Source organism: Ascaphus truei, chromosome 3 (genome assembly GCF_040206685.1).
Source record: "Ascaphus truei isolate aAscTru1 chromosome 3, aAscTru1.hap1, whole genome shotgun sequence".
In the NCBI taxonomy this organism is placed as follows: Eukaryota; Metazoa; Chordata; class Amphibia; order Anura; family Ascaphidae; genus Ascaphus; species Ascaphus truei.
Genome location: NC_134485.1, coordinates 384,240,771 through 384,254,026, shown reverse-complemented (window position 1 = coordinate 384,254,026; position 13,256 = coordinate 384,240,771). Strand labels below are relative to the sequence as shown.

General features: G+C 40.4%; 1 protein-coding gene across 2 annotated transcripts in view; it reads right to left on the bottom strand.

Annotated features, from left to right (window-relative positions):
• Positions 1-12,942, bottom strand: part of MSANTD4 (Myb/SANT DNA binding domain containing 4 with coiled-coils) — a 35,596-nt gene extending 22,654 nt beyond the window's left edge. Inside the window, exons 1-2 of one of the 2 annotated variants that reach the window (XM_075592387.1) lie at positions 12,554-12,942; positions 8,561-9,141 (exon numbers count right to left, since the gene is read on the bottom strand). In XM_075592387.1, coding sequence (XP_075448502.1) covers positions 8,561-9,022 — 462 coding nt within the window. In that variant the 5' untranslated portion in view covers positions 9,023-9,141; positions 12,554-12,942. The remainder of the gene's footprint in view (positions 1-8,560; positions 9,142-12,553) is intronic. The other variant, XM_075592386.1, reaches the window with a different exon arrangement.
• Positions 12,943-13,256: the final 314 nt, after the last annotated feature.

Below are 13,256 nucleotides of genomic sequence, written 5' to 3'. Positions count from 1 at the left end.
TTAGTCTAGTTGAGTCCGTTTAAATTCAGATCTGGTTTTGTCTAATAATTTAAATAATTTTTTTGAGGGGTTATTTTTGTGTTTTTGTTCAAGGAGCTGTACTTTCTCAGCTAATTCATTATATTGTTTTTGCTTAGCTTTTTTCTTGTGTGATGCTATGGAAATGATAGCTCCTCTTATTATGGCCTTATGGGCTTCCCATAACATTGCTGGTGACTCTACTGAGCCCTTATTCAGCATAAAATATTCTCTGAGCTTTTAATATCAAACTCTACATCCATTTGATTTAGCAATGAGTCGTTTAGTTTCCAATTATATTGATTGTTTTTACAGAAGGGGAGAGAACCAGTGACACCGGAGCGTGGTCTGACCATGATATAGATCCTATGTTTGACTGGGAGGATGCCTGTAGAATGTCTTTGGTACCCAGAAAGTAGTCAATCCTCGAATAGGTCTGGTGTGGGGGTGAAAAGAACGTGTAGTCCCGTTGGCCCTGGTGTTGCGCCCTACAAATATAGTGAGCGAGAATTCTTTTAATAGGTTTCTAAATTATTTAGCATTTTTTTCCGTAGAGCGTGGGTGGGGTTCCTTGTCCGCTTGCTCTATCTTGCTCTGGGACTGCTATCATGTTCATGTCTCCTACCAAGAGTAGTGTAGTTTTAGGTTGGGGGGATATACTTTCACATACATCCTTCAAAAATTTCACTTGGCCTTCATTTGGGGAGTATATATTAACCAAGATTATTTCTACCCCTGAAAGGGATCCATATAGAATTAAATATCTGCCTTCTGGGTCTGAAACCTCTCTGTTTAAAGTAAATGGAATATTGTGTTTGAATAGTATAGCTACCCCTCTTTTTTTTTGCTGTGCAGGACGCATAATATGCTTGATGATAAATTCTTTTGAATGTGTTTGGGGGGGATGTAGTGTTAAAGTGGGTCTCTTGGAGGAATAGAATATCACCATTTGTTTTCTTGAGTTCTTGTAGGGCAAGTTCTCTCTTTATTACAGAGTTCAGCCCCTTTACGTTTAGTGATACCAGTTTTAGTGATGTTTTATTGGCCATTTTTCTTTTAATTGAATGAGGTCTTGTGGTCCCTCCACTTTCCCAAGGTGGTGGGGCAGCCTATGCTCTTCCATTGTGTTTTTGCCTAGGTGAAATCCTTGTGTATTATTGATATCTGTGTCTCTAATTCCTCGGATCCCTAGTTGACCTGTACTGGGCGAGGGCTGGGGAGGAGAGGGGAGGAGTGGGCAGCTGGGGTGGGGCAGGAGAGGAGAATAGTAGAAAGGAAAAAGAAAAGAGAAAGTGGACAATAATCGCACCCCAACATAGTGACCCTCACCACGCTAAGGGTGAGAGGGTTGGACATATTGCCCTCTGGAGACTTCTCCATGTGTCGCGTCCCGGTACCCATTAGGGAGAACATGGAGTCCCCCGGTGGTATCCACATAACCAATTGGAGCGATATAGGGCATTGTAAAAAAAAACATAACACAATATAACATAAGATATTGGCAACATGTAGTTAAATACTTAGGCCTAACATAGGATTTAGTTAATTCTGAACACTATGACTATCTGGAATTTATTTATTTTCTTTTTCCTCTAGTTCTCTCTCTATGATAGTCCCAGCATTTTCAACATTTCTTGAATTCACCACAAGGTGGTGCCAGAGGATCAACATTGTTCAACATATAAAATAGATTTTGACATTTACAGTGATTTTAACTTGATATAACTGGTGTAGACTTTCCTATGGGAGAATTTTTCCAATTAGACTTTAAATTAAACCTGGGCATAATCAGATTAGCTTTTGGTAGTCTCCAACCTCCCTCGTTCCGTCTCCCCTCTCAATTCCACCCCTGATCTATCTCGGGACCGCTTGCTTCTTTAATCACAACCCCATGCTCACCAGACCACGACAGGGCTTGAGTCCCTCTCTTCAAAAACTCGTGGATTTTCTATCGAATCCCCAGCTCTACAACTAGCTGCCGGGTTGGCCTTTGTAAAGAAGCGTCAGAGAGACCACGGGTTTAACGCCGTCTTCGCCGGGTGTTCTCTCCTCTCAGCGGGTGTGGGGAGAGGGGCCAGAAAATGGCAGACAGGTCAATCATCTAAGCTGTGTGGCGTGATCACTGTCCTGCGCCATAGGGTCTGCATTTCAGGTTGTAGTCAAACAAGAGGTTGCTCTTATATTTAGGGGTTTCACGCTGCTGCGGCTCTGTGGAAAAGGGGGGGGGGGAAGATGTCCACTGCTCCGCTGTTCCTCTTCACTCTTCGTGCGTCGGGTTCCTCTGAGAAGCCAGGCGTTGTGAGGCCCTTGGTGTTTTCGCCGGTCCTTGACTGGACTGTTCTTCTTCTGTTCCTTCAGGCGCCGCTTCGTCACCTGTGCGTTGGGTTCCCAGGGCCCTCAGGAATCGGGGGCCATCTTCCAGGTAAGACACCGCGTGGAGCTTCCCCCCTGCTTGCACCATCAATTTAAAGGGGAAGCCCCATCTATATCTCACTTTGTGTTCCCTTAATTTTTGTGCAAGGGGCCGCAATTCTCTTCGCCTGTCCACCGTCGCTTTAGATAAGTCGCTGTAAATTTCCAGGTGGGTATTACGAAATGGTACCTCACCTCTTTCTAGCTGAGAGAACTTTTTCCTTTGTTGTATAGGAATGAAAACGGATGATGACATCCCTGGCTCTTTTAGGGTCTGAAGATATCGGGCCCAGGGTCCTGTGTGCTCGATCTAGTTCCAATTGATCCTGCACCAGCTCAGGTACCAGGTGGGTAAACAGGTCTTTCAGATAGGGCTGTAGGTTGGTAGTCTCTACTGACTCCGGAATGTACCGCACGCGGAGGTTTTGGCGGCAGTCCCTATTCTCTTGTTCCTCTGCGTTCTCTTTTAGAGTCCAAATTTCAAAGTTTAGCCTGTTTATTTCATCCTCAGCTAGGGAGTAGGAGTGTTCTATATCCTCTACCTTTTTCTGCAACGTGTCTGTTTTCCCAGCTAGCACATTCATATCTGTTCTGAGCGTGTGGATGGCTTTAGAGAGATCTTCCTGGAATCCCTGGCGCATTTTCAGGAATACATTCTCCAAGTAGTCTTTGCTGATTTCTGGGTGGTCCTTCCTGATGTCCTGTTCGGGCATGTGTTCTGGGCCTTCTAGCAAGCATGCCGGGCCGCCATCTTGGATCAAGCCGACGCTGGCAGGGGATTTGTGAGACGGAATGAACTAGCTCGATACACTCTGCTGCGCGGGCCCTTTCAGCTTTTTGCTCATCCCCTGAGAGCTTCGCCGTGCCCTGGTTACTTTGGGTGGTATTTTCTTTCCGATTGGCTCTATTATGGTAGTTTATGCACCGGAGGGCTCCGGAACGATCCCCTCAGGCAACCATGCACGCTGACGTCACCGGAAGTCTACAGATATAGGTATTTTTAAAGAACAAGTTTCACCTTTGGAAAAATTGCTTTATAGAAAGAAATTATAAATCACAGGCAAGTCTCTCAGCTAAGGAAACAGCAGCCAATTTAGATAATAGAGCTATGATTAAAAGAAATTTGTATCCCTTTTATTGCACGGTTTAATAAAGACTCCCACAAGATTTGTATAATGAGAAGGCACTGGCACGTGTTAAAACAGGATAAGATTCTCAAAAATCTAACAGATAACCCACAATTGGCGTTTACTAAAGAAAAAATAAATAAATCTGAAAGACACATTAGCACCTAGCGTTTCCAAAAAAAAAAAAGAGAATAATATCTGGTTAATAACTAAACGGCTTATTTTTGGATGTGACAGATGTAAAGCTTATAAATTGCGAGAGAGAAAAAAAACGACACGTTTCAATCTTTTTGTCATAAATTGTTTAAAGATAAAGTTTTATTAACAAAAAAAGCGATCAGTGAACGTTCTGACGTGCCTCTCGGGCTTACAGTATGTGAGATTTTGCATTTTAGAACATATTTCGTAAAATCACTCTAGACTACAGTGTCACAATGTAAGTCTCCATTTTAAAAGGTTTCATAGTTAAGATGTGTCAGGGTTGATCTAAACAGGTATCGAATATGTCCAACACCATTGAATTGGCGGTAATTGAACTAACCACAGATTACGTACACTACAACCGCATGGACTCAATGTGGAATTTTAGATCAACGTTCTTTTGGTCTAATCACCCTGGGAGGTCTATATCTTGTCGGTTTCTTTTTCGGTGATGGCTCTTATGAGAATGTGAAAAAAAAAAAAAAGTAGTAAAAGATTTTTTAGTTACTGTTATTGTATACAGTCTAATTGATTTTTTATTTAATTGAATAAAATATCTATATCTATATATAGCTTCACAGCAGTTCTAAATGTGACATAATATAACGCATATTGAGAAAAAGCACTTGAGACATAAAAGTAACATTAGGAAAAGTAGTGCCTGTCCCAAAGAGCTTATAATCTAATTGGCGAGTTGAAAGAAAGTACAGAGACACTAGAAAGGTGTTCTGGTAAGTGCATCTGCTAGGGGCCATGGTTGATGTATGAGGTATATAGTATCAGCGACGGAGCTACCCATATGCTTTGTTAAAGGAGGTGTTTTAAGATGAGGCTTAAAGATGGATAGAGAGGGTGCAAGTCGGATATTGAGGGGGAAAGGGCATTCCAGGTGTGGAACAGTGAGTGAAAGGTTTTAGGTGGGAGAGGGCTTTAGATACAAAAAAGGGGTAGAGAGAAGACATCATTGAGCATAACGCAAGGGTCGGATGGCGTACAGCAAGAAATTAGGGCCGACATGTAAGGAAGGGCCTAGGCCTTAAAAACTAGGAGAATTTTACATACATTACACTTGTAAATCTATATTATAGATTTATCAAGTTCTTCTTGTATTTTATTACTTTGATTTGATCAATGCTTTTAGTTTTAAACATTTTCTAATATGCAGTTTAAGTATGGCACTGATGTGGAAATTTGGACTTATAGGGTATTTTTGCTGATAGAGGGGGCAAGAGTTGCTTGTAATGTAATAACTACATGTGGTGAATGGGTTAAATGTGTCTGTATGTATGTATGTATGTATGTCAGGATGACCAATGGTTCTGCTCTCAGTTAAAAAATACAAAAAAAATAAAAACTGTTAGTAGGCAGTTGACAATCAACAACAGGGTTGGTCAATCTTCCAGAGTATGTGACAGACTATTTTTTTTTCAAGTTAAAAACAGATATACAATTGCAGAGAAAATACAATTCAGCCTTTTAATAAAGAATTGTTGAGAAAAGACAAGTCAGGCTTTCAATATAGAATTGCTAAGGAATGACAAGTCAGTTTTTGTAATCTGCTTGGTAATGCAACATGTGATGTACAGCAAGCTGTATAAAAACCTGAAGAAAGAGTGCCTTTCTTCAGAATCAGCCAGAAGTCTTGCATGACAAATTGATTCTCCCTGCACGTGTTTGTATTGTAAGTATCAATAAAACGTGTTTGTATTGTAAGTATCAATAAACTTACTCTCTTTCAAAGAACCTGGACTCTAATTAATCGATAAACAGCCTGAATCTGAGGGTCCATTAGAGCCCTTATAGTAGATTATTATTTTGCATAGAGATATTTGTTTTATTTGTACCGACTCCTCTCTCTTTGCTTTTAATGCCCATGCTATTACATATTTTTCCTGTATTAAATACATTATTATTTTTAGTTTGCACCGTGACATCACCAGATATGGGAATATTTAAGAAGAACAACCCTTTGAAATGTGATTACTTCTGAAGATCGTGAAGGACAACATGCATAGAGGGTATTTATGTGCCGAGACTAAGGACTGCACCCGACATACAAACATCTGATATCCAGCTCCGTGTACTCCTGAAGCGGCGCCTCTTATGGAAGTGACTTCACAATCCAACTCAGAGAAAGGAGGGAGGAGGTGCATTCCTTAGAGGTCTCCAGCACTGCTCCTGGACCCTCAGCGATCTCAATGCTCATTTTAAGCCTACATGTGTTCTATTAGTATAAAGCATATTTGCACTAGGTTTTGTGCTCCTATTTTTATGGCAGCAATACCTTGAAACCCTTGCTAATTGATACAAGGATCACCTGCTGATAATTCTGGTTTGGCAGGTTATCCTCAAATCTGTCCGATTTGATAACAGTGGGTTAATATTGTTTTTTGTTCTAAAATCGGTACACAGTTTTTTCATTATTGCATTATTTTACCCTCTCCTTTTTTACATTTGCATCTTTGGACTACTTGCGCTCTGTATCCTGATATTCTTGGAGAGACTAGGGATGAAATATTAAATATATAACGTGATGAAGCTATCTACCTTATCCAAGCTCCTGATGTTGCCTGAAACGATCTTCTCTGAATTGTGGAAATTTTTAACCCCACTGAAGAAATACCAAGCAGCCAGGTTTCCTTCATTTGTTAGCTTCTTTCAGATTAATTTTCATGTCTTTTGGTCTTTAGAAAAAAAAAAAAAAAAAAAAAAACCCTAGTCTAGTCTTGAATGAATATCTGGAAAAGATCTCTATGCTCCATCCAGTTAACTTCTTCCACCTACTAACTTCATACAGCAGCTAAGGATTTCGGTGTCTCTCTGCCAGAGGGGCCACGTGGTCGGAATTCCACTGCCCCTTCAGCACTCTGATCATGTGAAGCAATCATGTCAAATCGATCCGGCACAGATGACATGATCTCAAATCCTCCCATAATCTGCCACAAGCTCTAGAGCAGGGGGTGTGCAAACTGGGGGGGCGCCCCAGATTTTTTTTTGGGGGGGGGGGGGGGAAGGGGACACAGCGGTTACAGAGGCCCCGCGCTCTTCCCCAAGGCATTTAAATTAAATGTTGGGGAAACGCGTGAGGCCTATGTAACGAACTAATTCAGCAGTGTTTGGGCAATGCGTCGCCATGGCAATGTGGCGTCAATTGACACCAGCACAAAGGTAAGGGGGGTGTGAGCAGCACCCAAAGTTTGTGCACCCTTGAACTAAAAGTTGCGTGTATCAGCAGCCCTCTATACATATGACAGAACCATTGAAAAATCTCTCCTCCCTGGAGGCAAATCCATGGCTAAGGCTGCGCTTAAAGTGCCGACGACAGCAAAACAAATGTATTGCCGCGGTCGCGTGCGCTTATAGCAGAAGCGATGCAATGGCTTGGTCGCGATCACTGAAAGTCAAGTCAATTTGATTTTTCCAGCAACCGCAGCGTCACGTCACCGTCGCCTCGGCAGTCTAAGCGCAACCTTAATCAGAAGGATTCTAAATCTCTCAGTATCACTGGGCCCTTAGTCAGCCCTATGAAGTACACACCCCAGGGAGCTGACAAATTCAAAAACAAATTCATCAGCCACATCTATATGGTTACCTGGGTCTTAATAGCCACCTAATAGAGCAGAGATCCATTCCTCCACTCATATTAAACTCAAGATCTGGTTGTTTTTCCAGAAGCAAAAAATTACGGCCATACGCAACGACTCCTGGCCCAGGTTTTTCCCAATTTGGGAACCCTGCACAAGATATATCCATTAGGATCAATGTTAGGCCTGATCTTAATCTAATCTTCCACCAGATTTCTAGCTTCATATATTTACAATAGTCGTATAAACCCTGATTACCACCAAGATATGCCCTTGAATGTAAGCTCTTTCTATAATCATGCATTGCCCAGCTTTGTATTAAAAAAAATGCAAATCAGTACTTTTACTACCCTTTGTACTCTAGTGATATGGCGTGTACTCCAATCCTCTGTCCTCTCCCTTTGTTTTATTCTGGAATCTTACTCCCTTTCTCCAAAAACTATTATATTAAATAAACTACCTTTAAAAAAAAAAAAAAAAAAAAAACACATTTTAGAAAACTTATAGGTGTCATGTTTCGGTTAAAAAAAAAAAAATAGTAAAGGACCAATATTTAAACACTTTAAAAAACAAACAAAAACAACACAGCAGTTCGTACAATTTGGTTCTTACGTCAACTATAACAGAGCTCTGTACTAATGGTCTTTATTGTTAACGCAATGCCCATTCCAGTCAAAAAAAGCATTTAACACTGTGAGCTTTGAAGACATATGTTAACTTAAGTGCCAACATCTCTTTATGGCCATAAACAAGCTATGTGAATCTGGGCCTTTGATGCTTAAAAAAAATGGACACCAGTTTAAAGCCCATAAATAATATCTGACTGTTGCTCACCGTTCATTACTATTCCCTAACAAAAGCAATATTCATTTTAGATCCAATGTTATTTGCTGTGGTCTGTGAGAGCTTTTTTCTCCTAAAAGTACTAACGACTAAAATATTTACATATATATTAAGGAAGTAAATGTTGAAAATGGTAGAAGAACTTAATGTTGTACCCTTACTTCATCTCTAGCGTATTATAAATTGCAAAGTAACACTACATTTGGAAAGGTTTTCCAATCTTTTATACCCTTCCATTTAAACATATCTTCACATATTGCTTTCCTAGTTGTGATGAAATCAACCAAGTCTCATGCAAAAATGCTATTTGTTATGTGAACCACCCAAATCTAAAAATGGCCCAAAAATGCACGTGAGAAAAAGAAACATTCTTACTTCAAAACTTTGAGGATATTCTTCCTCTTCAACTTTGATCTCAGCCATTGATTCATTTGCTTCTCGGACCTCGGACACATTTTTCCACTCCAAACTTGACTCACTTGTAAACACACTTGGTTTATCATCTGTGTCATCATTTATAGAATCATCTAGATCAGACAAAGCGAAATGGAACCCGGAGCTTCCAACTTTGACATCTGAATTGAGCTGCTTTCTTTTTATAAGAGCTCTCCAATCCAGATACCTTCTTTTTACTTCGGTTCCCGTTCTTTGTTCTCCTTCGCCCAGCGCATTCACACACTCCGCTATTTCTTCCCAGGCTTTACGTTTCATCTCATTAATGGTTGTGTTAAGCTGCTTGGAAAAAATCACATCTCTTCTTTTCTTTATTTCTTTCAGCAATGTTTGAGTTTCCTGAACACTGAAGTTACTTTTTCTCTTTCTTTTCAATTGTTTCATAATTGCAGGTTGTAGTGCTACCCTTTTGGAATTGGCCGAAATATCAATATGAAAGATCCGTGGCAATTGTTTCTCCCTGTATAGTTTCGCCAGTTTCGTTGGCTATAATTTTGAATTTGCTATAAATTATTGAAGACAAAGAAACAGAAATATTTAATATAAAGTATAACTGTGGGTTTAGATCAAAGGCCATATTTACTAAGTGTTGCTATGCCATAAGATATCCAATGCTGGAAGTAGCAACTCTAAGTAAATATGGGCCTATTGCTTGATTCTGTATGCTGATTAAAACCTTAAATACAATAGATCAATAACATTTTAGTTGAGAACAATTTTCAGTATTCGTTGTACATATCGAAGGATAAGGTACAAAGATATGGTTCACCGATAAACAATCAATATTCTGTGAAAGAAAATAATCTACTGCACAGTACTGCCCCTTTAAATTAAACATAAAAAGACAGAACAACTTTCACAATAGTGTTTTGAATCAAGATTTGAGGCATTGCTACAACCTGAAGTGCAAGTTACAATTCTCACCCTTGTTTGCAATTGGTAAAACAAGGGTGCTATATACGAGTGCCTATCAGTACTGTGAAGATCAGCCAATGTTGGAGGTCATGTAATGCAACTCCAGTGTGGGGACACAACAGAGACCTTTAACGAGGAGTGTAAAGACACTGACTGCACTGAATTTGAAACAGGAGAACCTGGTTCAATTCCCAGTGTCAGCTCCTTGTGACCTTGGGCAAGTCACCTTATCTCCCTGTGCCTCAGGCACCAAAAAAAAAAAAAGATAAATTGTAAGCTCCACAGGGCAGGCACTGTGTCTGCAAAATGTCTATGTAAAGCGCTATGTAAAAACTAGCAACGCTATACAAGAACAATTATTATCATTATAGAAGCAATATGATCTTTCACAATGCAGGGTTTCTGGTAGATATTATGTAGCAAAAACGAGGAACAAACCTCAACGACCGATGCTCGATAAAAAGCAGTACAAAAATTGATTATTCTGATCTTCTTAGTTCCACTTGAATTGCGTGAATATGGGCTATATGAAAAAGAATGGGCTTCTTAAACTCCAGATGTGTGTACGGACTCACTCAGGATGGGGAGCTAGCAAACGGCATCAGAAACCGAGGTGCCGGTGAACACACAGAGTCCCACGGCAAACCACTGGAGTCTCCGAACGCTACCCTCACTAACACCCTGAGTCCAACACCACGGAAATCTGCTGGCTGGTACTCACGATCTGATGCTGATGTCTGCCGAGTAACGCTGAATTAGTTGAGCCAGATAGCTGGATAAAAAGGTGGCGTGCTCCAGCCCGTGTAAAAGGTAGAAAGAATGCTGCTGCAATGGCGGCCACTGCCCTCCGATAGAACAGACCAAGCGCAATTAATCAAAATGAAAAATTGTATTAATCAAAAATAGACATACACAGAGCATGGATACTCTGACGTGTTTTGTCCTAGGTATAGGACTTTGACAACGTCCTATACCTAGGATGAAGCACGTCAGAGGATCCTTGCTCTGTGCATGTCTATTTTTGATTAATAAACATTTTCATTTTGTTTAATTGCGCTTGGTCTGTTCTATCTATCGGAGGGCAGTGGCCGCCATTGCAGCAGCATTTTTTCTGGTAGATATTAGCCCACAGGGCCCACCTTACAAAATACCCCAAGCTCTGCACGGCTGTTTGCAAGTCTGCAACCATTCCCTCTATGTGTATTTCATGTTTAATATATTTGATTCTGGTATAGCTGGATTGTGTACACAGTGATGTACATAAAGTTTTACCCAATCAAGTTTACAATATTTAGCCCCTGAGGCACTGGGAGATAAAGTGATTTGCCCAAGCTCACAAGAAGCTGGAATTGGCCCAGGCTACTCTGCTTCAACGTTAGTGCCTTTCCTCAGTGAACTACTCCTTCAGCCCAATGTTCCTATTTTGCTCATGTAATAGTAAACTTATAAATCCCACAAAATATTACATATTGTGAAATTCACCTTTTTATCTTGTCATTCAAGGCCATCATAGCATTTGTTTGATGTATTGCTTATTAATTAGCTGTGCCTTTAGTATTTATACATAGATACACACTAATGAACATAAATCACCACATTTTGATGAGGAAAAAAATTAGAACCGTTCAACATGTATGAATCAAAAGTTAAAAACATCTCTAGTAATTTATTTTCAAAACTAGTAGTGTAGACAAAGGTCCTCATTCATAAAGCAGTGTTCGCAATAGTGCTGTACAATGTAACATGAGACCAAAGCTCCACAACTACCTCTGCTTTATGAATAAGGCCCAGATATTGTAAACCCATTGTTAAGTGTAAATAAAAATTGACCAACTAATACATTTCCTAAATATTAAACGTACAAATGTGTAAATTACAACAATACAATAATTAAAGCAATGCAATAAAAAAAATGTAAAGTGCTGTGTAACTAACTGGTTGGTGCTAAAAAAATATATATATTACAGACAAATACTGAAACTGGTCAAATAAACTAGTGATTTATTGGAATCACTTCGTAATGTCAGATCTGTTACATTGTTACCACATTTTTAAATATTATTCAATATGATTATTTTTTTTTAATCTACAATATTTTAAACTGTTATTATAATTATGTATAATATGGTCAAATGTAACTCTTTAATTTGTGAGAATGTATAAAATAGGGTTTATTGGCACACAGAAATGTTAGGCTAGTGTCTGCAATTCCAGATCATTTCTACAGTGCTTGAAAGCAATCAATAGCTGCACAATGTAAACCTGTGCGTTACTAACACAGTACACAATGCAGACATAGTATGCATCTAAATCAGTGGGTAAAACAAAAAAAAGAAGCTGCAACCAGCACAGCACTGCAGTTAAATGTGATATCCTATGTTTAAAGTCTACTGCAGAAAATACTCCATAACACGAAAACAAAACAGCACTACAGTTTTTGTTAGCAAGATGCAACTATTCCAGCAAACAGCACTGTTAAGCTAGAGTCGTGTCATTAATTAAAAAATATATATAATCATTTTTGTACTACTAACTAAATACTGTAGTAAAGCCGTGTACGTAGCCACCATAGGCAATGTAATGTTCAATAACACCAACAACCACACGCAGCTATCCTGCGCTGTAGTAAGTATGGCAGAAGCAGGTTATACGTTTATTACAGGAATACTCCTCTCAGTTGTATGTTATTTTCTGAACGAAATATTCCCTGACCCCTCTACATAAAACAAGGTGCAGACACACACCCACACACACACATATATGTCCGAGCTTCTAGGCATACCCCGAGGATTTGTGTCGAACACATGATCCAGAAAAAAACAAAACACCGAGCCATGAATGTCAGGCAAGATGGCGGTGAGGAGCAGAGGGGAATACAGCGACAGGCCAGAGCCCGGCCGCACCGGCTCCCTGCACCGACTCCCCGCAGGACGGGCCGCCCCGGGACCGCTCTCTGCTTAGCAGCAGGTCGGAGGAAACACGGGATGAAGTTGCTCTTACCTGCTGTGTGTGCGGTTTATTTTTTTTCTTGATGGAGGACTGAGTGCTGCCCCCTGAGACGCAGTGTGGAGTAAAAAAAAATGTATCCCTGAGGCTCCGAGAGCAGGGATGCTAAACCCCCAAATAAGAGGAGGGATATAAAGGTGGAGGGGGATATAACCGGGCGCGCGGAGGAGGAGGGGGGTCCGGGGCTGAGCCACACAGCTACTAGGAAGAGGGGGGTGGAGAGACCGGCTGCAATAGCAGCAGCAGACACGCGGGGGGAGGAAGACGGGGCAGACTTCTTGTGGAGAGAGGGCCAAGCAGACACACAGGAGAAAGCTTACTACAAGAAGGGAGGGAGAGGAGGAGGGTGAGGGAATTATGGGAAGGTTGGGATGTGTAAAGGGAAGCCAGACACAAAGGGACTGCTGTACTCACTGTGACACACACACACAACACACACACACAACACACACACACACACTCTATTCATATATTCGTAGTGAAATACGGGTAACACAAACAGCACTAATAGTGAAGGGAACCTAACATAACGCATTTTTTTAATCTTATAAATCTGATGCTATGTTCTGCACTAATACTGGACCAAAAAATGTTGGTAGATGGTGCTACTTATATAATTTACTCTTGATATAACACACTACCACAGGAAAAGAGTATAAATAGTCTAAACATAGTAAGGCTGTACTGTAAATAGTAA